The 22,480-nt window shown below is 58.3% G+C and overlaps 1 protein-coding gene across 4 annotated transcripts in view; it reads right to left on the minus strand.

Annotated features, from left to right (window-relative positions):
- Positions 1 to 22,480, minus strand: part of RPTOR (regulatory associated protein of MTOR complex 1) — a 207,204-nt gene that overhangs the window by 134,931 nt on the left and 49,793 nt on the right. For all 4 annotated transcript variants that reach the window (XM_025047180.1, XM_015589729.2, XM_006912165.3 and 1 more), the window contains exon 3: positions 18,384 to 18,466. In XM_025047180.1, the coding sequence (XP_024902948.1) occupies positions 18,384 to 18,466 (83 nt within the window). The remainder of the gene's footprint in view (positions 1 to 18,383; positions 18,467 to 22,480) is intronic.

The following is a 22,480-nucleotide window of genomic DNA, read 5'->3' on the forward strand; positions in this document are numbered from 1 at the left end:
CGACCACCTAGGCCAGGAAATGCCTGCTCAAATCCTCATTCTGTGATGTGGGCCTTTGTTTCAGAGATCAGTCCATCTACTGTATTTTTAAAAGAAACGACAGGTTCAACGTACAATGGAAGTAGTGACTGGAACTTAGCCAGGGGAGTGTGCTGCTTCCGCAGCGGCTGTGACAGCCAGCTGCAGCTGAGTAACTCACGATGACAGTAGCTGCCTCCTTCACAAGTCCTGCGGTCTCGTCTTGTGCGCAAGCACGCCATGCACATTATAACTTCCTTCCCCTACTGTCTGCACCTATTTCAAAAGGGAGAAGGTAATTCCACAGCCAAACGGAATGACTAAGGACAAAAAAAGACAACTAGACGCTGGAAAAGAAAATGAAGTCTGCAGATGGAGCACCCGAGAAAGGGCGCTCACTGCTCGGTGCCGGGCTGTGCGTCACCGTACCGCGAATCTGCGCAAGGCTGCTTCTCTCACCGTCCCTTTAAGGGCTTTTAAAAATATCCCTTCGTAATTTTAGCAAGCCCCTTCCCCACCCCATTTCCCAAATGCCTTTTCTAGAGGGATCCTAACCTGTCTGCAGTCACTACACACATCGCTGCCTCGTCACAGTGCTCTCTGCTGACACACAGGGCAAGCAATACATCACGTGTCAGGAGGAGGAGGAAGAAACCAATAATGAGAGAGGGCTCTGAGTCAAGCCAGACGCCTCAACATGCACGCTCACACACACACACACTCATCCCATAAATGGGATTATTAACCAGCACTAGGAGCCTCCTACTGTGCCAAGGGGACACAGGGACTCTGGGGGCCAGGAGGGAGGAAGGCCCTCGCCATAGCCAGTGGCTCGCGTGGAGCACAGAGCCCATACGGAGCAGACTGGACAGAAGACGGCCTCGCAGGGGGCACTAAAGGGAAGGGACAAGGCGGGCAGACGCCAGGCGAGGCCCAAGGTGACAGGGCTCTGAAGAATGAAAGCCAAAGAGCAGGGAAGAAAAGTTCAGGGTGGCCAAGCAGAGGTCACACACGGGGCCCCGGGCAGGCCGCCCTCCCACCCACGGCCAGCGCCGTCTGGACCTGTCACAGCCGAGCTGACGGGAGGCCTGGTGGCCACCCCGAAGAGCTATGCTTAGGAGTAATCAGAAAGGTGTGAGAAGCTGCGGGGGGCCAGATCATCCAGGTTAAAAGTCAAGATGAGGGTTCGGCAAATCTGACAGTGATGAGTGAACACCTACTGTGTGCCAGGACCATATACAATCAACGCAGACCACTCCTGCCCTCCCAGAGCTCCGTCCGACGGGGAGAACCAGATACCAACGTAATAAATATAAACGACAGGGGAAAAGGGGGAAGGGGCAGGAGCGGTGACCGCAGAGCGGGAAGGCCCGTGGTGCAGAGACGAAGGCCTGGCGGGTGCAGACAGAAGAGGGGGCACGGTGGGGTGGGGGCAGACCAGGGGGAGGGTCGGAGTTCAGCAGAAACCCTGCAGGACGGCATCCCCAGTGCCCCACGGGCTGCAGGACCCTGGGAAGGGCTGGGGAGTGGACTGCAGATGGAGCCTCGGGACTGGATGGACAGCACCAGGACCCAAGGGCCCGGCAGCAGCTGAGAAACGCCCGGTGCCTGGGAAAGCCCCGAAAGTCACCCTGAGCTGGCAGCTGGGGTGGCTCGTGCACGGCCCGCCTCCCGGCGCAGGAACCTGCACAGACACGTCTTGCGAAGTGCCAGTTGCAGCCCTAGCTGCAAGGGAGTCAGGAGGCGGCTCGGGGCCACCGAGGTGTGTGAGGCACCGTCAGGATGACGGAACCCCTCCCCCTTCCCCGTACTCGACTCGTCCTTCACAGCGTGCTGGGCAGGGGCTGAAACCGGCACTTGGCGTGTTTGTTCAAAGCACGTCCATCGTGTCCAAGGCTCTGATGGACATGAAGAGCAGCCGCTGTCCCCAGATGGCAGGACCCGCTCTGCCCCGGGTCCCCAGGCAGCTACTCTGCCACACGCAACACCAAGACCAGGGGTTAGGAAAACAAATGGCAAGAAATGAAGGTTGCCAAAAAGTCAGACGGAAAATAAATATAAACGTGAAAAGAAGCGCCAAACTCTTCATTTTCTTTCTTTCAAAATAAACGAGGAAAGGCACTCAGGTATTTACTATAAAGCTATAAAACGCACACAAGAACACCATTACAATGCGAGTGGCATGTTCGCACAGCAGAGGACTGCTCATCCACGTGGCTGTGGGGAGGGCCATCTTTTCTGATGCTGTGTCACTGGCTTTTTCTGTCCACTTGAGAGCTCGTCCAGGGAAAGCTCGCGTGATCCACGTGCCTCGGTGGGAAACCATAAGGAGTACAGAGTGGTCAGGGTCCCGGGGAGGGAGCCTGAGAGCCCCACTGTGAGCTCCTCTCAAGGGCCTTCGGGCAAAGAGTACGTCCGCTGTAGGAGCTCAGGTGACAGAAGCTGGTCCTCACAGCTTAGAGAGTAACAGAACTTTACCTCTGCACCTGATAAACGCCAGAGATCGGCAGAAGCAGGAAGTGGGAAAGGCCTGGGAATTCACGGGTGCAGCTCAGCAGCCACCCTTCGGCAGAGCTCACTGCCGATGACACCCGGGAAAGGGCCCGCCCCCCCCAGCCCTCAGGTGCTGCACTGAGGAAGATCCCAGGAACTGCTCGGCCTTCGAAACCTGCGCTGAGAATGGCCCCTGCTGAAACGCAGAGGCTCCTGCCGCTCCTTTCGTGGCAGGCGCTGGCACGCAGTCTACCCGGGCTTCAGAGTCCCATCAGAAGGTCACTCTGCCCAAGGCATTCACGTCTTTGGAAAACGGTAGATCCTTGAGGACTTTCCCATTAAGATGATCTCACAGAAAGGTTAACTTGGTCCAGAACATCGGGGCATTGATGGGAATCAAATAAAAAGCTGCCAGGCGACTGCTGTTTGTGCGTTCCCACGCTCGCCGTCAGGCACCCACCCTGTTGAGGCCTGCCGGGTCACGTCGGCGACCCCGCGTCCGAAGCGCAGCCGGTGCACAGAAGGTCCTGCCACGGAGCCCGAAACAGTGTGTGTTTCTCCGACTGGTCGACAACTTGCCATCTTGGCCCCGAAAGACCCGGCCAAGCAAAGGGTGGGGCGCATGAAGGACAAAACCACGGAGAGCGCTCGCTGTTCGCCACGAGCAAGCCGGGCCCGGAACGGCCACATCCGCAGAATGCGGAATGAATGACCTGATCTCAGCTACCGCCTCAGAACGTCACAGTCACATAGCCCAGAGAAACCAGCCTTGAAAGCAGCCTGAGCAGACAAAGGACACTGGCCGAGAGACTTTCAGTGGGGCAGGCAGGCCAGTTCTCTCTCAACTCCGTCCTCAAGGACGCAAGCAGACCGGCCTGGGCCGGCCAGCTGCCCGGGATGCCTGCCGCCCACGGCCCAGGCCGGGCTTGGCCCCTGCGCTCCTAGCCCAGACACGGCCACCTGTGGGGTCGCCCTGAGCTGCTTCTCCTCCTGCCCCGTGAAGGCGAGTGAGCCTGCCACCTCGGAGGCCTCACAGCCCGGCACGGTGGGAGGCCAGGTGTGCTGCGGAGGACACAGCGGACTCTCTCCTGGGGGCCGGTGCCGGGGAAAGGTAAGCGGAGATGGCGATTCCTGCCCGCGCGGGTTGCTGAGACAGCCCGACCGCACGGAAGGCTCGGGGCCAGCACCATCCACGGCCCCTCCCGCTTCTCCGAGCACACGGACGGGGTCGCGGGCGGGCTCTCCAGCCTTCGCGGGGCGTGTGGGAACACGGTGGCCTATGCAGCGTTCGGTCAGGCCACAGCGGGCCCCCACGACCTCCGGTCAGAGAGCCCTGCCCCTGCTTGTGCCCGGGTCCCTGTCCCCACACTCCTGGTCTGCCCCGTGCCGGGCACGGCGCTGTGACTCCCACCTGCCCCCCCACCCCCCACCAGACTCCACGCTCCACGGTGGCAGGAACCATGCTGGGTTTTGCTCGGAGTCTGAGCACAGTGCAGCCCCAACAAACACAGGATGGACACTTGAGTCATGGCGGACGCGTGAGCCCATCGGTCGATCACCGTGCGCCCCCCGCAGGACGTGGCGCTTGCTGCGAGGAGGAAGTGTCTGCCTTTCACGGCCGCAGCACCGAGCCGAGTGCTGCACGCGTGGCACACGCCCGTCACGTTTTGTTGCGCCGCGCCCGGCAGAGGTGGTGCACGCGTTTGCCGTTCCCGCGCAGGTATTCGGATTTGACCCGGGACAGACCCGCCTGCACTCGCAACGATGACCCGACACTTTCCCATTTCTCTCGCAGGCCCCAGGAACTTGTGCTAAGACCCCCTCTAACCTCCCCCTCAGATGCCTCCGGCAGGCCGTAAAGACGGCACCAAGGCCTTCTCGAGCCCACACCAAGAGGAGGGGAGGGTAAGAAAAATAATTTATTTTCACAAGCCAAATTCAGAGAAAGGTAATTTTTTAGGTAATACCAAATAACAATATTTCATACTGAAAGAGAGAAAATACAGCTCTTCTCTAGAGAGAACCGCGGAAAACACAAAGCACATCCTCTTCCCTCTTCACTCCCACGAGCCCCTTGGGGGTGGGAACGGCATCATGACAGACTCAGAATTCACGGAGACAGGCCGACTGGAGAGAAAGATGATACACGGTCTCGAGGGCTGTGAGACAAGCAACACCTCTTCCATATTTCCTACAAAGATTTCCCCACAGTTTTTAATATCTTCTACCGCTTTTAAGGAATAAATTTCTGGCCAGGACGCCTCGGTCACCATCAGGGCCGCCTCGGCTCTCCCGGGAGGCTGGACCCCGGTGTGCAGCAGCCCGGGCACTCCCTCAGGGCCCGGGAGGGTCTGGGGGACGGGCGCTGGCCTGAGCCCACGCCCCTGTCAACGACGGCAAGTGTGTTTCAGAAACGTCCTTTCAGATATTTTAATGGCCCGGGAAAGAGAGGATAGGAAACAGGGAGAAACCAGTAAAAATACAGAAGGACAGAAGGAAAAATAATCCAGGCAGTCTCCATAGCTCAGGGGAAAAAAAACAATTCTTGTTCCTTTTGGGGAGCAATAGAGATTAAAACTACATCAATATTCTGGACCTAACATTTATAAAGCACATTTCCGCTTCTAAGGAAAATTCCTGGTTCTTCTGAAGTAAATGAACACTATAAATTTATCCCAGGCACCTCAGAGTCGGCAGCCGACATCATTACAAATGCTCTGGTCTTGTCATCAAGGCTCCTGCGAGGCACGGCCCCTCGCATCTCGTTAACCAGGCCAGGGATTCTGAGCTCTGCTCAGTGCCTCTCAGGAGACAGCGGGGAGGGGACGGAGCGGGAGGGGGAGAAGTGGCAGCAGCTTGGGCGGGCCACCCCAGCACTGGAAGCGGCACTGTTCATCACCAGGAGAGAAAGGGGGCCGAGCCTCCCGCCGCCTCTCCAGAGAGCGGAGCCGGCAGGCAGGAGAGCGGAGTGTGCAGGGCACAGCGAGAGCGGCAGCCACCAACCACCACGCGGGTGAAGGTGCGCGTGCCCTGCGGCCAGCAGGTCCTGTCCCGGGACAGCCTGGAAGCAGGGCTGCGTTTTGCACCAGAAGATGTGCCCAGCGGCCCCCGTCCACGGATCACTCATGCTGGCAAAAACCAAAAAGAGCCAAATTTCCATTCTCCCGATTTTACAGTGGAAACAGGAGAAGCCACATGGGCCCAGGCAGGGAGGGCACAAGGTCGAAACCAGGCAAGCTGACCATGGCCGGCCAACGGTCCTGGGAGCATACATGCGTGCACATGCTCGCGTGCACACGGTCCCACTCTGGGACAGCCCTGTCAGGACCGGGCTCGCTCTGCCAGACGAGGGGCTGTCGCCAGGGAGGGGCTCAGAAGGTGTTTAAAGCCACGAGTCACCTTCTCCTTACGCCCAATCGTGGATAAAAGCAATTGACCTGATTATATTCTGAGCTGCGCATAATTCGCGAGCTTCCACGATAAACACAGCGGCCTGATCCGCTCTCCACTGCCAGGGCACGTGAAAAACAATGCTGGGCCCCACTGCGAGAATTCATTCAACAACGGCGTCTCCCGGCTCATTTCTGTTCACGTCTCACGTCTCCAGAGTACGTGGAGGAAGCTGGAAATAAGATTTCTCTGCACACTGCCCGGCTCCGCAAACAGAAGCAGATGACTCGTCTCTGTCGGGGTGGAGCTGCGTACAGAACACAGCAGGAAACACGACGGCCCACGACTGCGACCCCATCCCTGGTGTGTACTCCAGGGGACTGAAAACCTGGGCCCACACCAGGACGGCAGCACGAACGCGCACGGCAGCATCACAGAACGGCCCCAGACGGGAGACGAGCTGAATGTGTATCGGGGGGACGGGAGACAAACGCTGGCACACGCCCGACGCCACGCCGCTCGTGGGACGAGGGCGGACTGCTGGACACGGTGACCCTCGAAGCCCGCGTCCAGTGAGAAGGGCGGACACAGAGACCTGCGGTGCGCGAGCGAGCACGCGAAGGCCGCAGCAGGCACGACCGACCGAGCTGACAGGCGCCCTGCGGAAAGTGGCCCCCTGGCCGGGGGCACTGACCCGAAGGCGCATCAGGGAAATCTGGGGTGAGCAAACGTTCCACGTCTTCTGTGCAAATGACACATCTGAAACCTGCTTGTGAAAAATGTGTGGAACAGCATATAAAAAAGGAAGTTCTAAGTTTTAAGATTTTATAAAAACACATGAAATACAAAAAATTCACACCGGAACGGACCTTTGCGTCCACCTCACGCCCGTGTCCGACTGGGAGCCCCTGCAGCCCTGACGTGCAGGGCACCAGGCCCGCGCCGAGACTCCACACGACACGGGCACAGCCACTGGCTCTGAACCACAGAACGAGGGACCGGTGCTGGGGGCCGAAACGCGTGCCGCGGTGCCGCCGACGGGCATTCTCCTACGCCGTCCTCGAGTCCCACTGGAAGACTCACAGCACACAGACACCTGTGACGGCGGCGACAGCAGCTCTAAGACTAACGGGAAAGGCTCCCGCCCCTCGTGGAGACGCCCTCACGTCTCGGGAAGAGCAGAACAGGAGCAGCCACAGCTCCGGCGGTGGTGACGCCCGCCCTCCGAGCCGACCTGTAAATTCAGCGTCCCCCCTCTCCTTGTTCCCACGTGACCTGGCGGATGGCGGGCGTTCGGTGGCTTTGCCGGGAGCCCCCACCCGGCCCCGCCGCCAGGACCCGAACAGAGGAGACCCTCGGCCTCTGAGACGTTGGACCGCACGTGCCCTGTCTGCCTCCTGCTGTGGCTCAGAATGACTCGGCCCTCCTGACCCGTCCAGCTGAGGACTTGAGGACCAACACTGCCTCTGAAGACAAGTCCCTTCCAGGGTCCCCCAATCTTAACACATGCCAAGTCAGCCACACCCAGTCCCCAGCTCCACTCAAGCCCAACCGTCTACCCTCTCTAGCCCCGCTCCGGGGCCTGGGGCCCAGAGCCCAGGGCCCAGAGCCCAGGGCCCAGGGCCCAGCGCCCAGCGCTGGCGTGCAGACCACAGGAAGGGCGAGACAGGTCAGGCAGTGAGGACTGAAGGCGGACGAGGCCAGCAGGGGAGAGGCGGGGGCGGACGATAAAACCGCGGGCAGGGCGGGCAGCCCAGACGGGGCTGGGGTCTGAACGTGGTCCTGTCTGCTTCCAGGGCTGTTAAGCAGAGGAGGAACAGGACCAAAGCAACACTGGAGGAAGATGGGCCTGCAGCGGGCGTGCGGGGCGGGGACAGGAAGAACGTCGCCGCCGCAGCCGTGAGAGGGCAGGGAGCCAGCTGGCGACAGTGCAGGGTGGGGCAGCGGGGGCGGAGAGACTGGCTGGGAACTGGATTTGGGGCATCGGGCAGTGGTCTGAATCTCCTTGCACCTGCTACAGGTGTGGCGACTCGGAGCCCGTCATCACTCCGAGCACCTGCCTGCTCGCACTGCCCGTTGTGGGGAGGGGGTCAGAACACCGAACCAGCGGGCAGTGGGCTGTGGCCAGGACGTGGAGAGGCCTAAGGGAGACTGCGAGGGCTCTGCATTCCTGAACGCTCCCTGGAGAGCCACTCTGTCCCCAACCTGCTCCTTAAACGTGTGAAACAGACGCTGCATTTTCAGAGACTGTAAGGAGTCAAAGATTGTAAGATGCACCATCGCTTTACGTGCCACGAAGGAGAAAAGGCTGCCACTGTCACACGACGTCCTCCTGCAAGTGGACCTGGTACCGGACGCTCAGAGAAACCACACCTGTGCGTGTCCAGGTGCCCCTGACACACCTCCCCCTACGTGCAGGAGCCAGCTTGCCTCTCAGAGCCACAGAGGCCATGTCTCCCTCGGCACCACCCTGCGGGCCACAAGTGTGGGCGCGGTGACATCGCCATGACAGTCTCTGGGTTCTTCTAGCCACGGGCCCTGATCCTGCCACTGTCATCCACAATCAGGACTCGAATTCCCTCCACAAGTGGCCTTACGGCTGCTGGGCTGAGACACTGACCGCTATCTAGCCATGCCATGGAGTTGGCACCCACGCAAGCAACGACCACTACGTCAACACAGATCAGCATTGTCACATACATCCCAACATCGGAGATGTTCGTGTGAAAAGAACAGTAACCTTAGAGCTGACAGCTAGAGTTCAAGACAACAGATAACAAGGTGGAAATTGTCACCAGAGACCAGGACCTAATAAAGAATCAAATGGAAATTATGACATATAAAGAAATGAAGAATTTTGTACGTTGGCTAAATAGCGATTGGACACCAAAACAAAGGAAGATTTGAGAGCTATAAAATAGATCACTGGAAAATATCCGAAGAGCACAGAAAGAAAAAAAAAACCACCATTAAACAGAATGTGAGAAGCATATGGGACATGGCGGAAAAGTCCACCGTAGTCTGATCGGGGCTCCAGGAGGGAAGAGACGAACGGCAGTGGTATCTGCAGTGATGCTAATGAACGGCACGGGGGCAGGAAGCACCACGCGGGACAGTCACGAAGCAAAGCACATCGAGAATGCTCCAGCGAAATGACGGAAACCAAGAAAAAGCTTGCCAGTCCGCCGGGGGTGGGCAGAGAAGCAATCTTAAGACTCGGCCAACTTTTTAACGCAAAGGATTGAAGCCTCAAGATGAGGAAAAACACTTTTAAGCTCCTATAAACTGAAAAAAAAATTAAAAGAAAAAAAATTGCTACAGAATTCTATACCCAGCAAAAATATTCTTGAGAAACGAAATAGAGATGACATTTAAACATTTTCAGACGAAAAAAACTAGATAAATTGTTGCCAGCAGACTCACACTAAAAGCAACGCTGGGTCAGATTTTCCAGGCTAGAGGGAGTGAGCCTGGATGGAGGGACGGACAGAGGGACAGACACGGGAAGGGGTAGCGGGCGCTGCCAGGTGAGCGATCGGATGGGTCTGTGTGAGTGTCGACCGCTGGAAACAGCAGCACCGTCCTGTGGGGCTTAAAATACACGCAGAACTAAGATACGCGACAGAGACACCGGTCGGGGGAAGTGGGCGCAACAGGAGGCAGTTACATGTTTTAAGGCTTTAAACCCCCACTTATGACACACGTGCACAGCAGCCGAAGCTGACGCAGCACTTACGTGTTCTTTAATGCAGCATCTCTCATGCAGGGGGAGACGGGATCCCTTTTTAAACCCACAAAGTACAAAAGAAATCAAGGACAGGGAAAAAAAGAAACGAAGAACAGGTGAGACAAAAATAAAGCAAATAGCAGGATGGTACATTTGAACCCAGAAACGTCAGTAGTTATGTTAACTAAACGCTGAATTACAAGACAAGGAACTGCTCCAAGCAGCAGGTGAGCCAGCCCCGGAGCCGCGCCTGGGCCCTCCGGCACAGCACGTCCGCCCTGGCCACGTCTCCAGACAGGGCGGGGGGCCAGCCTCGGGCCCCCATCAGCGCGCAAGTATTTGAACCACACGAATGCCCTGGGGGTCTGGGCACTCTGTCCCTCTGGTCATCAAAATCAGAGACATCACAGACCAGGCCGTGAGCCAAGGAACAGAAGGGTCAGGTCCCGCAGTCTGAAAGTCTGGATTCCCTCCCCTCCCAGGCAGACCCTCGCTGTGGCCCCGCGTCCCTCGCAAAGCCGCGGCCTGTGTTTCCTGCAGCCCGCCTCTGCCACCAACATAGTCTCCGGTCCGACGCGAGCCCACCAGCCCAAGGCCCTCCCTTAGCAGGGTCTGCACGCCAGCTGGAACCCAGAGTCCCTGTCAACGCCCCCTCCTCTCCCTCCACTTTGAAAGTAAAGAATTCCTGGAAGCTAAACACACAGAAACGTATTCGAATTAAAATAAGCCGTAGCAGAGCTGTGCAATGTGCAAACGAAGGGACTTTGAGTTTTCAAAACGACGAAAACACTCCGAGAAACTGCGTGAGCCCCGTTTCCTAAATCCCGCACGCCCCAGGGATGTGAGACCCCACGAAGGCGGGCCGGCTCCGGTCGAGAGCACAGCTTTCTCGTCTTATTAAATCCACGGGAACAAACCCCCCTTAGAACCGAAGCATTTTAAAACTAAAATGAGTTTTGGAGATTTATCCAAAGTCACAGGGTTAATTCATTTGTGGGGATTAAGTGGCCTCCTGACTCCCAGGAAAATGCTGACACAAGCTGTTCAGAGTCGCCACTAAGCACGTTTATGAAAGGCCAGTTTCTGTAAAACAAAGAAATTTCTTGAGGGCTATTGTGGTGGCACAGGTCACCCCTCCCGTTCTAAACGGTCGGCTGCTCTCCTCCCGAGGGCTGTGTTCCTGCTTTCGCCACTTACAACTCTGGAGAGGGCGTGGGGATCTGTTCGGACGTGTCTGCGGAGACGGCCACCTCCCGAGAGGAGAGCAGTGAAGTGAAGCCCACCCCGGTCACCTGCTCTCCTCACCCGAGGCGCAGCGTCCACTGCCTACGGGTGCGTCTTACAGCAACGGCCCTGCACACGGATGAAGACACAAAGTCACAGGCAAAACCGCCACCCGCTCCAGCTGGAGGCCAGATCCAGACCTGACGGTCACTGAACAAGGGCCACCTGCAGGCCGGCGTCGGGCCCCTTCCGCGCCTGTGGCTCTCGGCCAGCGGGGGTCCATGCTGCTCGTGCATGCCACCCAAGTGCCGGGCCACCGTGACAGGTCCCCGTGCCGCTTCACTGTGAGGTAATAGGTCACTCTGTCCTCTGGGGGGAAAGCCCTTCGAGGCTAGGCTGTTGCATCCGTCCAGCTGTCACATGGACCTTGTAGGGTGCTGTGCGTGGCCGATGTGTGGTTTTTCAAGACGTTCACCTTTCTTTCTCTTGAAGGCTGTGATCAGTGTACCCCTTTTCCTTCCAGTACGACGACCTGTTCTCGTCATCTGTCGTCTCTCTCGGGTTAAAATGCCGCAAGTTCAGCTGTCCTAACGCTGCCGCTGGGAGACGAAGCGAAGGGGCAGAGCCCCCCGGCCGGCCCAGCCTGCTTGCGCCAGCACCCCCCTGCACTGACCCTTGCGTCCACACACTGTTCTCACAGACCCGGAACCAGCTGTCCCTGACAGACCTGAGTGACTCCCACTATGGCTTCCGGTCCACTGGAGAGCGGCAGCCTGCCAGGAAGGCGTGCCCCTAGGGCTTACATCAACCTGCAGGGAACCCCGAACGGCCCTTCTGGCTGGCCACGTCACAGGCACAGAAATCAGAGCGAGCGAGAGAGAGGGAAGTGGCAGATTTCACCGCCCGAAGGCCAAAGTCCCAAGCGGCTCCTTGTGCCTCACAGACCCATTTCCATGCCAAGGTGACACGTGGGGAATGAGTATTTTAAATTGGTTGCCAATTACGTAAGTAATAAATAACCACGATTTTTAAATGCAAGGTATACACTTTTTAGGGTAAAAAGTCAAAGTCGTCTTCTGCAGATACTCTGAACCCACCGTGACAAATGCTTTGTGCGTTTCTGGGATGATCTGTGCATCTGCACGTCTGTGGGACTAGAATTAACAGACGCAGCATGGGGCAAACGCACAGACAATGGCTGAGGCGGCCACGGGCTCGCTCCCCGACCGTCCCCGACCGAGCTCCAGCCTTCCCGGGCGTCGCTCCCGCCCCGGCACGCCCCCGCGCCGTCACGGGCCTCCGGGTTTGCTCAGGGCGCCAACGCCGCACACGAGACCAGAAGGCCAGACCGCGGGGCGACGGGTTTAGTCTTCACGCTGACAGCACTCGGTCCTCGTCTGCGAGTTGTCACACACACACAACGCTCTGCTTAAAGAGGGCGAGGACGAGAGGCACTATCCTTGGGAGGCTCGTTAGGGACGGAGTTAGGCCCTGATTTCTCTAAAAATACAATCCTTCAAGTAGGTCAGCTCACGAGGCGGGCTGGGGATGCGGGCGTCGGGCAGGCAGCTGGACGCTGGGGAGGGGCTGCCCGCAGGCTGCTGGGGCCCTCCCACCGTGCCACTCAGCCTCGTTCTCCCCACTGACCCCTATCTGCATCTACAAATCCTAAAGGGTGAACTAGTGACTCCAAAGCTGCATCTCTAGAAAGCAGCAGGGCCAGAATTCAGCCATCCCATCCTTTCTGTGGTTCCCAGGCCCTGACCTCGCCCCTCCACCCTCCGTGAGACCCCCTGCCAGCGGGGGACACCCAGGCTCTGCCAGCACTGACACACGGGGAGCAGTGAGACAGTCACCTGACAACGCAACCCTCCTGAGCTATGACCAGCGGTTGGAAATCCATGCTGGCCAAAACACCGCTCAAAACGGGGTGACTTAAACCCCACAGGGCACTCTCACAAGCCCACCCCACTTCCCCAGAGAGCAAGAGCCCATGCAGAGAGGCGGGTTCGCAGCACCACCAGCCCGAGGGCCTAGCGTGTGGCCACACGACAGGCCCGTCGTCCTGCATGCTTCCCTCCCCCTCCTTTTCTAAAGTGCTTGTTGTTTTAAAAGAATTTGCAGGTCGTGTCTCCGAGCCGCTGGGCTACGGCAGAGGGCGGCGATGCCCCGACACTCCCGCGAAACGCAGCGGGGCGGGCTTCGTGGGGAGAGCTGCGTGGGAGCTGGTTTTCAGGGTCTGGGCTCCACATCCAGGAGGCCGCGTCCGACGGCTCGGGCCGGGGGATGGGGTGAAACAGAAGGTGCGGGGCAGGCCGGAGGGGCCTCGGGGCGGCCGAGCATGAACCAGGGCCCGCCCCGAGTGCGGCTGACAGAGACAGAGAGGGGTGAGGACGACGTGAGGGGCGTGATTAAGGCCGAAGCAAAAACATAAATGAAACGTGAGTCCCGGTGTAAATCTCAACGTTCTGGGCACAAAGCGGCTATGGGAAGCTGTCGACGCACAGCGGCTAGTCCCCGAGGACCAGAGAGGACCAGAGAGGACGGCCTCGCAGAGGTGGTGACGCCTGGCAAAGGCTCCCAGCACACTCTGAGTGACGCAGACCTGAGCCTGCCCGCGGCAGCTCTGCCTCCGGCTATGAGTCCTCATTTGCAGTTTGTCACAAAGACATAAACGAGGCGGATGAAGCCCGACCCTAGCGCCTACAGGAAAGGGAACTGGGGACAAGAGGAGGGGAGCTGGGGACAGCGGGCAGAGATGCTGTGGTGACAGCCTCAGGAGGCCACACCCATCTCCTTCCGGGCCATTTCCACCCAGAGCTAAGGTTGGCACGGAGGCCCTAAAGTGCCACACCAAACGAAGGTCACAGGCTGGCCCATCCCACAGCCCTCCCCAGCACTCCCGGGGGGACAGCGCCACGGTGAGGCTGGTGTCTTCCTGGACCACCCGCCTCTGACTCCCCCTCCAGCCTCTGCTGTACCCAGTGTGAAACGCATCCCGACGAGGCAGGCGGGGGCTCTCGGCATTAGCGCCTGCTGCTCTGCCCACTCCCGCCCCAAAGAGGCAGGCGCCCCTGTGTGCAGGTCACGAGCCCTGTGACAGCCTCAGGAAGGACGCCCACAGGTCAGCGCTGCTCCACAGCCCCACGCGGTAACCTTGCCTGATGGAGCCCGGTCCGCAGCGCCCACGGTCCAACGGCCAGTCCCAGATGTCGGCAGCTCGTCAAACAGGCTGCTTGGTCTGTCATCTCGGGGGACAGGTCAAGCCGTCAGCCCCATTTTGGGGAGGAGGCTGGAGGACGGACTCTGCCATCCAAGGAGGCACAAACCCGCCGTCAAGCTGCTGCACGTAAGCCTTCAGGTCCTGAGCAGCTCTGTGCCTGACCCCAAAGAAGCCTCAGAGCAAGGGCACACGAGGGACACGGTCGGCTGGCCTCGACAGCCCCTCCTCCCGGGGCCCCCGCAGGGGGTACGATCATCAGTTTCGGTTCACTTGCGCTCGCCCTGGAAGGCATGCACACGACCTTCCATGGATCCCAAAGGGAGAGGCGGCAGGACCTTAGATCAAACGCCACAGTTACTGCGCCCTGGCTGAGAGACCAGACATAACGTCCCCCCAGAAAGACACGGCTAACAGCAAAGCCCGCCTCCTCCCTTGACCACCCACCAACCGCAACAGACAGACGCGGGAGGCGCGATGGACGCAAGGCAGGGCGCGTGAACATAGCTCACGCGCGGTTGCTGCATGCAGATCCCCAGGGACTGGCCGTGTGGACCCGCTGCCCCAGACGTGAGACTCCGGACGTGTCGCCCGGTCGCTCGCAGGCGGCGGGGGAGGGCGCCCCTACAGCAAGGCCCGCCACGACGGCACACAGAGGGCGCCCTGCATCCCCTCGCACAGACGCGCACTGGGCAGACGGGCTCAGCAGCAGAGGCATCAGGCTCCTGCCCACGGCCAGCTTCACCGTCTCCCCGCCCACCACGGCGAGCGACGAGTGTCCCCACAGAAATCGGCTTTCACGCCGCCCCAGGGCATGGCACTCCGACCTGAGGAAGGCCAGACCCGAAGCCACACGGTGCGCTGAGCCGCAGACCCCGCGAGGGAGGGAAAGGCTGAGAAAGGTGGGTCCCGGCTGCCTCTGCTCAGCCCTGTAGCATCCTCCTCCCACCTCCCGACGAAACTGTCAGTCGAAGCTGACGGTGAAGTGAGTGAGTTTGTTTCACTGCAGAACGCTCAGCAGCAACACGCAGCAACCTTGCCTGGCGTTTCTCCGTCCATCTCCCGTGCAACACAAACTTACGTGCCTACAGGGTAACAAGGGAAAATCTTAGATTTAACCGGAAAAAAGACTTCACCAGCGGCAAACTGATAAACTATTTAGAGAAGGGCTCCACGGGCCTGGGTCTCATGGGCCAGCAGCCTCAGGAAAAAAGTCATCATCGTGGTCCCCCTAAATTCCTTCTCCACCCCAAATCACCCCTGTCAAAATGTTTAGTTTCGAGCACCAGAAAAGAGGAAAGCTCCATGCTCGCAGCGCAGGCGGGGGTTCAGAGGCCGACTTTCCGCACTTCCAGCTGGGATGGGGACAGCGCGACCCCCTAGCCCATCCCCGCCCTCGGGAGGCCTGCGGGCGCTTCTGACGGTTCCCGCAAACAGTACGAAGATGACCTTTCTTCCAGGTGCCCGACCCTTGTAAATCGTGCAATCAAGGACGTGGGGAACGAGACAACTAGAAGTATGGGCAGTGGCCACGTAAGTCTAGGAACTTAATGACGTCTCACTGCCTTATCGGGACAGCATGTCACCTGCCCTCTGTTACTGCAGAAAACTCAAGGGCCCTGCAGAGCACAACGCCCTGCCGTGCGCTTAGCTCGGCCATGTTTCCAGGGACCCCGACTCATGCTTAGGGACCAGGCACCTGGCCCACAAGCGTCTGCGCTCGTCCTCGGCCCATGTGGTTGGCACCACATCTACGAGGCAGCCTGAGGTCTGCCACACGCCGAGAAGCAGGCTGTGGGATGCTGGGCCACCGTCCCTGCCCGTGACCCCTGCAGTCATGAAGGGCAGAGAAGTATCCCCAGGGCACGGGCTGTCACCTCTCGGTGCATGGGGTGCAGACGCCGGCCCTCAGCAGGCCAGTCGGGTGTCCTGCCACACCTGTCACCATGGCTCCTTCTGGAACAGATGAGTCTCACCAACAGTTTGTAGCAGCAATATTTTAAACGTTTTTATCATACTTAATGGATGCAGTGGTCTTGGCATTCAAAAAGGAAAGTCATGGGTATTCATCATGGTTTTGCTTCCGGAACGCAGCGAAGACCACAGCCCGCCGGCACCGGCCGCTTCTTCCTGGGCTGCAGCCGACGTCACGTTCCAGCCCCGTTGTCTACACGGCCAGGGGCACGCGCGCTTCTTCCCAGGCACCCTGCAGACGGGACGTGCTCTCCCGCACCAGCCCTGCCAGCTATCTCGCCGTCAGATCATTCGTGAAGTCCTACTGACTTTGACAACTTTCCTCAGACTCACGACGGCGTCCCCGGGGGCGGCGCCCTGACAGGCTGCTCGGCAGCGGGGTTAGCCCTCCTGCGTCACGGGAAGGCCATCTCTCGGTCCTGTGTGTGATTCTGCATGCAGGATACGTCCCTACGTGTAACCTGCCTCCCGTGGTAATGCGTCTTCCAGGGGCCCTGGAATGCATGCTCTCAGACGGAAATTTAGGTTAAAAATAATAACAGAGCCTGCTTAACAAGATTCCATTTACTGTCGGCGAGCGTGAACAGCTGACACCAGGCTAAACTAATAATAAAACCAGCAGTGAATCAACTCGGCACTCCAAAAAAACTGTAAGTCATACCAAACGGAGCAAACACGCGCTACCTTGAAATATTAACGACGTCTTCCGAAAGGTGCACCCGCACAACGGCGCTGAGAAGGACGCCATCAGGGCGGCAGACCCGCTGCCAGCAGCGGAGCCGGAAGACCCGAGCTGTCTGGTCGCTTCACTTCGAAACAGATGGGTGAAAGTCAAACCCAGGGGACGGTCAGATGCAGCTCAGCCAGGAAGGTGTTCTTCTAAATCCAGACAGTGCCGGTTCTCCACCTTCTAGATGCCAATGACGTCATGTTGTCCGAGGTCACCTGTGTGTGCTGTCACAGGCGGACTGAAAGGTCTGAGCTGCCCACTCACCCTGAAGTGCCCGTCTGGCCTGTGAGATCCTGGAGTCCCCTGAAGAGCATTTTCCCCTGACAACCCAGGCATCTCGGCTATTTTTAAAGAAATGCACCATCGAACGCCCCGTCCTCATCTACGCACCCAGTGCACTGCACCCTCAGAAGCAGGCTTGAGTTCTGACATAAACCATCGATAAGCACCAGTGTGATGGAAGGGAAAGTCCTCTAGGCAGCGATCGAATCCCTGCTAAGACACTGCCTCTGGGGAGTAAAAGCCCGTTATCATCGACCTGACAAGTGGGAAGCTGTCAAGCACAAAGACCCCCGGGACGGAGGTGTTCCCTGACGGGGCCACCCCAACAGCTGGCAGAGAAGACCTCGGGGCGTCCTTCTGGGCAGGAAGCAGCTCGGTCAGGCTATCCCCTCCTCTTGGGATGTAAATAATGCATGGAGGCGGCCTAAGTTCCAGATCGTGCTGGTAAATGGTTCGTGAATGGAGCCCAAGCGGCCAAGTCTCCGCTCAGGCCTCCAAGCTGCCCGCTGTCCCGAGGCGCAGACTTGCGGGGGGGGGGGGGGGGGGATCAGGCAGCCGGCCCACCGGCCTTCCTCATCGGACCCCTCGCATCATTCCAGAACCTGCCCATCGCACAAAGCCGAATAGAAAGGCACCTGCAGAAACACCCCAAATTTCTAAGTTTCTATTAAAATGACTAAATCCTCAAAGCCGTTAATGAGAAAAGCTAAAGGAAATATGTCTTTGGGTGGTTTCCAAATAACTCAGGATCTTAAAGGCAATTTGGCGCCGTTATCATATTCCGTGCCACTTTTCTTTCATTAAAAAAAAAAAAACTGTAAGATGTAAGCCACAAAAAAACACAGTAATTGGTAACTGGCTCCTGTAAAGAGCTCTACCTTTGGTTCAAAGACAAGGCACATGATAGGTGTCATCTTTTGAACACTGAGCACTTAGCTTCTCAACTGTTTGCAAACGGAAGGCAGGAGACACAGCTCTCACTAGTTGAGTTGCAGGAAAGTTACTGAAAATACATTTCCTGTGTAGAATGAAAAGCTTGACTTAGGAGTAATATGAAAATTACTTTTTCTTTTCTAAAGATGAGCAGAGGGAGAGGACGGGGGCAAAATAAATGACACATCACCCAAAGCAGGGCTCACGCCGCACGTGGGCTTCACGCTCGGGGGCTGAAAGGGGGGACGCGGCAGCGGTGTTGGGGGGCGTCCATCGCGGAGTCCCAGGCCGTGGGGGTCGGAAATGCTTCTCGCCTGGATTCAAAGCCTGTCTGAAAGGAGCCGGGGAGTCCTGCTGTAAGAAACGTAGAGAACAGCGAACAGGAGGCTTACCCGCGGCTGCCAGTTCTCGTACTGCTTCTGCAAGTTCGCTCCGATGGTTTCCAGAGCCTTCTGTGGGCCCATCGACAGAGGATCTGAGGAAGCAACGGAAGGAGAGACCTTTAAGTGAGCGTTCCCGCCTCTGCTGACCCTGTCCGAGTTTCCTCTTACACAGCTCACTTCAAATCACCTCTGACTCAGGCCACACGACAGGGCTGAGGTTCAGCTGTCCCCGGCTAAGGGGGCTGCTGGGGTCCTCCACCATGCCCAAGAAAAGGGCGGGACTCGACGGGCCCACGACCGGCCTCGCCACCGTGTCTCGGCACCTGCGGCCTTCCACATGCGGGCTGGTTGGCTCCTGGGCTCCTGTCCGGGCTCTGCATCGGCTGCGCCTGTCCGACAGAGGCACCGCGCCGAGTGGCCTGCAGCGCGGATCCGCTGCCCACTGCCACGTGCAGCTCTCGTGTGCACAGGAGACACAGGGACAGAGGTGGTGCGTTTAAGTCGCGTGCATCTATGCCTGGTTTCACGTGCACACGCTGGCGGTTTGCCGGCCTGGTTCGGGGGTGGCTCCTAGAGCAACCCGCAAACCCCGCTCCCCGTCTCGGGAGCTCTGTGCCCTTCAGACAGCTCTGCTTCAGCGGCTGCGTCTTAGCATTTACTGTACTGAAAACGAAGATGAGCACTTTGAAAAATATTCCCTTATTCATTCAAAAGAAATAACGAAGCCATTCTATTTGAACATAAATATTATGGAAAAAAGACTATTCACCCCAAAACTAATGAGCAGCAGCGTTTTACACTTTGCAGTTTCTTTAACATCTGGTTTTGTTCGTGACAGCTGAACTTCCACATCTGCTTTTGCATCCGCCCGTCACAATCTGTGGTTTCAGGTGACATATTCAAGTAAAGTCCCGCCCCCCACACATGCACGTCGTTGGCATGTTAAACAGCCTCTTTGGCTGAGCGTGGCCGTCGTCTTTGCTACCGCACCAAAACTCAGCAACAGCTTAAGATGACTTGTGATGCGGAGTCTGAAACCACAGCAATAAACTCGAACTCTGTCACATCAAAACCCCTTGGTCCATCTTCCACTTCGACTGCATCTGTCACCCACAGGTGATGCTGTACCATGGTCACTGTGCATTTACAAAACACCTGTGCACTGAGCTTCTGAAGTCTCGACTTCCACCACTGGCAACAAACACTGTCAGCTGTTCCCCTTAAAGTGACAGCTCACTTAGTTCCTCCTCCAGAAGATGCCTGCCAAGCACGCAGGGCCGCCTGTGGGTCCTTCAGGTGGAAGTGCCTTTTGTCTCTGCTCAGGCACCAGCAGCTTCACCCCGTCACTTCTGCACCGTCACTGCAGCCGGCAGTGCAGGGTAAGGCCAGTGACATCTGACTAGAATTATAGAAACAGGTCCGACCGGGGGTCCCTGAGGGTCCCTGAGGGTCCCCAAGCACACCGAGTGTGGCTGTCTGACACTCCTCTCAGCGAGGTTCCTGATTTCAATCCAGAGGCGGGGTGGCAGGACAGCAGAGCACCTCGCTGGCTGCCACCTCGCCCTCCTCCACACCGAGACCAAGGCTCCCACCTGACGCTCTGCACGCCAGCCCCAACCGCTCTCTCAGAAACCCTGTGCCTCGTCAACGTGTGCCCGTGGGTCCCACCTCACCCTGCTGACCAGAGCCTTCCCATGCATCTTCAGACTCGGAGTCTCTCTCTCTCTCTCTCTCACACACACACGCACACACACACACGCACACACACACTCACTTGCACACACGCACACACGCACACACTCGCAAGCACACATACACACACTCACACACACACTCACTCACTGGGCTCAAGGGGTCGGCCAGCATCACAGGCTTGAAACCCAACAGCGGCCCCTGCCCCACCCAGCCACCTGCAACACCACCAGCTGTTGCTTCTGACACCTGCCCCAGGCTGTCCTACGCCAGATGCCGACGTCACTACTTTTTATTTTCACTGCTGATACCAGCACCTACCCTTCTCCTACAGAGGACAGGATGACTACTCCCTCTCCCACACGCCACGTTTCCATTAAGTGCCCAGTGCTGTGCATGAGCGTGTCCATGGAAACATCACCCACTGCTGAGCCCACTGGTGTACTTCCTCATTTTCCACGCACCGATTGTTCCACCCCAGTCCCCCAAAGTCTCCCAGACGCCACCCTGCACCTGGGGACGGTAGCAGAAGGTCTAAGGTTTGTGTCACTGGGGTCTCGGAACAAGAAACAAGTGCTGAGCTCAAAAAGCACTGAAGACAGAGGCCTGCTAACCTCCAGATCTGGTGAGAGGCACAAACGCACAGTGAAGCGCACACAGGATTAACGCAAGGAAATTCACACCCAGACCCATCACAGGTGAACCGCTGAGAGTGAAAGACAAAGGGGAGTCCTCAGAGGGACCAGGAACAGGAACAACTCCCGGCTTCCCCACGACAGAGAAAGCTGGACGGAACACAGCAATGCCACCGGAGACTCCGTGGTAATGAGTCCCACCGACTCACGTCTGGGGATGGCACAGAGATCTCCTCAGACAAGCGACACTCACAAATCTGCTCTCACGCTCTTTTGTTGGGAAACGAATTGCAGGAGGTGACGACGGGTCTGGAAACAAGAGAGCCAGGAGACAGAGGGAGACGGAGGGAGACAGAGGGACCATGTACCAGGTCTAGAGACCAAGGAGTCCCACGGAACACTAGGAAAATCACTGACAGCATCTGACAGATCTAGTGGATATTCGTAAAACAAAATAACAAACTCATTAGTTCACAGAAAATTTAGCAAATAGAAGTAACTAGCAAATTTGTAACTACGGAGAAAAGTTCACGTAGCGAGATGGGAGAGGCCTCCAGGAGATCCCTCTGCGGGGCTTCTCCCCATACGCCTTTCACTACCACTTGATTTTTAGGGTACGCGTGTGCTACCTTGATTTAAAGAATAACGGGGATTATGAAGTCAAGGAAGACCTCTATGGTGGGGACGTCAAAGGCATCGGGGGCTCCCCACAGCAGTGGTGCCAGGCCCCTCCCCGGGCGTCCAGGCCCACTGCTCAGGAAGCGCCTGGGCAGTGGGCTGCGAGGATGAGCTGGGGAGACCCGGGCGGAAAGTGCCGCCACCGACGACTCAGGGCATCAGGCGTTAGTCTTGAATTTTAACGACCCCAGTCAATGGTGCTGTAATCTGAATCACAAGACTGGCAAAGAGACAGGAACGAATTAGGGTCGGAAAGCGAAAGTCAAGGGCCAGCTCAGCGCAGAAACACAGCAGAGGGAGGCGAAGCCTCACCAGACAACGCGACTCCAGCAGCGGCTGTGCCGGCGCACGGCGACCAACCGAGAGGACGCAGAGGGGGTCGGAGCCCGCGTCCGTGCGCCCCCCCACTCCGTGCAGCGCCCTCGTGGCCCGCGCTGGCTGCGACCTGTGGTCACGAGGCCGGAAACGGTTTCCTCCATAAAGAGGTACGAGGCCCGTCGGGGAGCCACGCTGACCGGGCGGTGCTCACGCGTGCTCTCGCCAGGGCCACGACGAGGGAGGGAGGGCCGAAGGCCCACAGGTTGGGGCGAAGCCCCTTGAATGTCACCCCCTGGACCGCCCAGGCCCCCAACGCCGCACCACCCCGTGCTCACACGAGGCCATCTCGAAAGTGTGCAGAGCCGGGGAGTGTGCAGAGCCGGGGAGTGTGCAGAGCCGGGGTGCGGGGGGTGCTGCCATACTTGCCTGAGCACCCTGACACCGGACGTCCTCAGCCGTGGCCACAGCGGCCAGACAGCAGCACCTGCTCTGCCTGCCCTGGTCTTAAGTTACTGACCCGCCACCCGAGCAGGGAGAACAGCCACTGGCCGATCACCGGGTGTCGCCAACTTGGTAGGCGGTCACGTCCAGGCTGCTGGGGGTCCCCGCGGCCAATCAGTCTTACGGTTCCCCCCGAGAATGTGACGGGACTGGGGGGGAATGAGAGGGGAACGGGACGCGGCAGAGCGAGACAAGTGAAGCAACACGCGCAGTGCTGCAGTAACTCAGACGCCGCGTGACGCCCCCGACGACGCCGCGTGACGCCCCCGACGGACGCCAGTG

Source organism: Pteropus alecto, unplaced genomic scaffold (genome assembly GCF_000325575.1).
Source record: "Pteropus alecto unplaced genomic scaffold, ASM32557v1 scaffold134, whole genome shotgun sequence".
NCBI classification, from domain to species: Eukaryota; Metazoa; Chordata; class Mammalia; order Chiroptera; family Pteropodidae; genus Pteropus; species Pteropus alecto.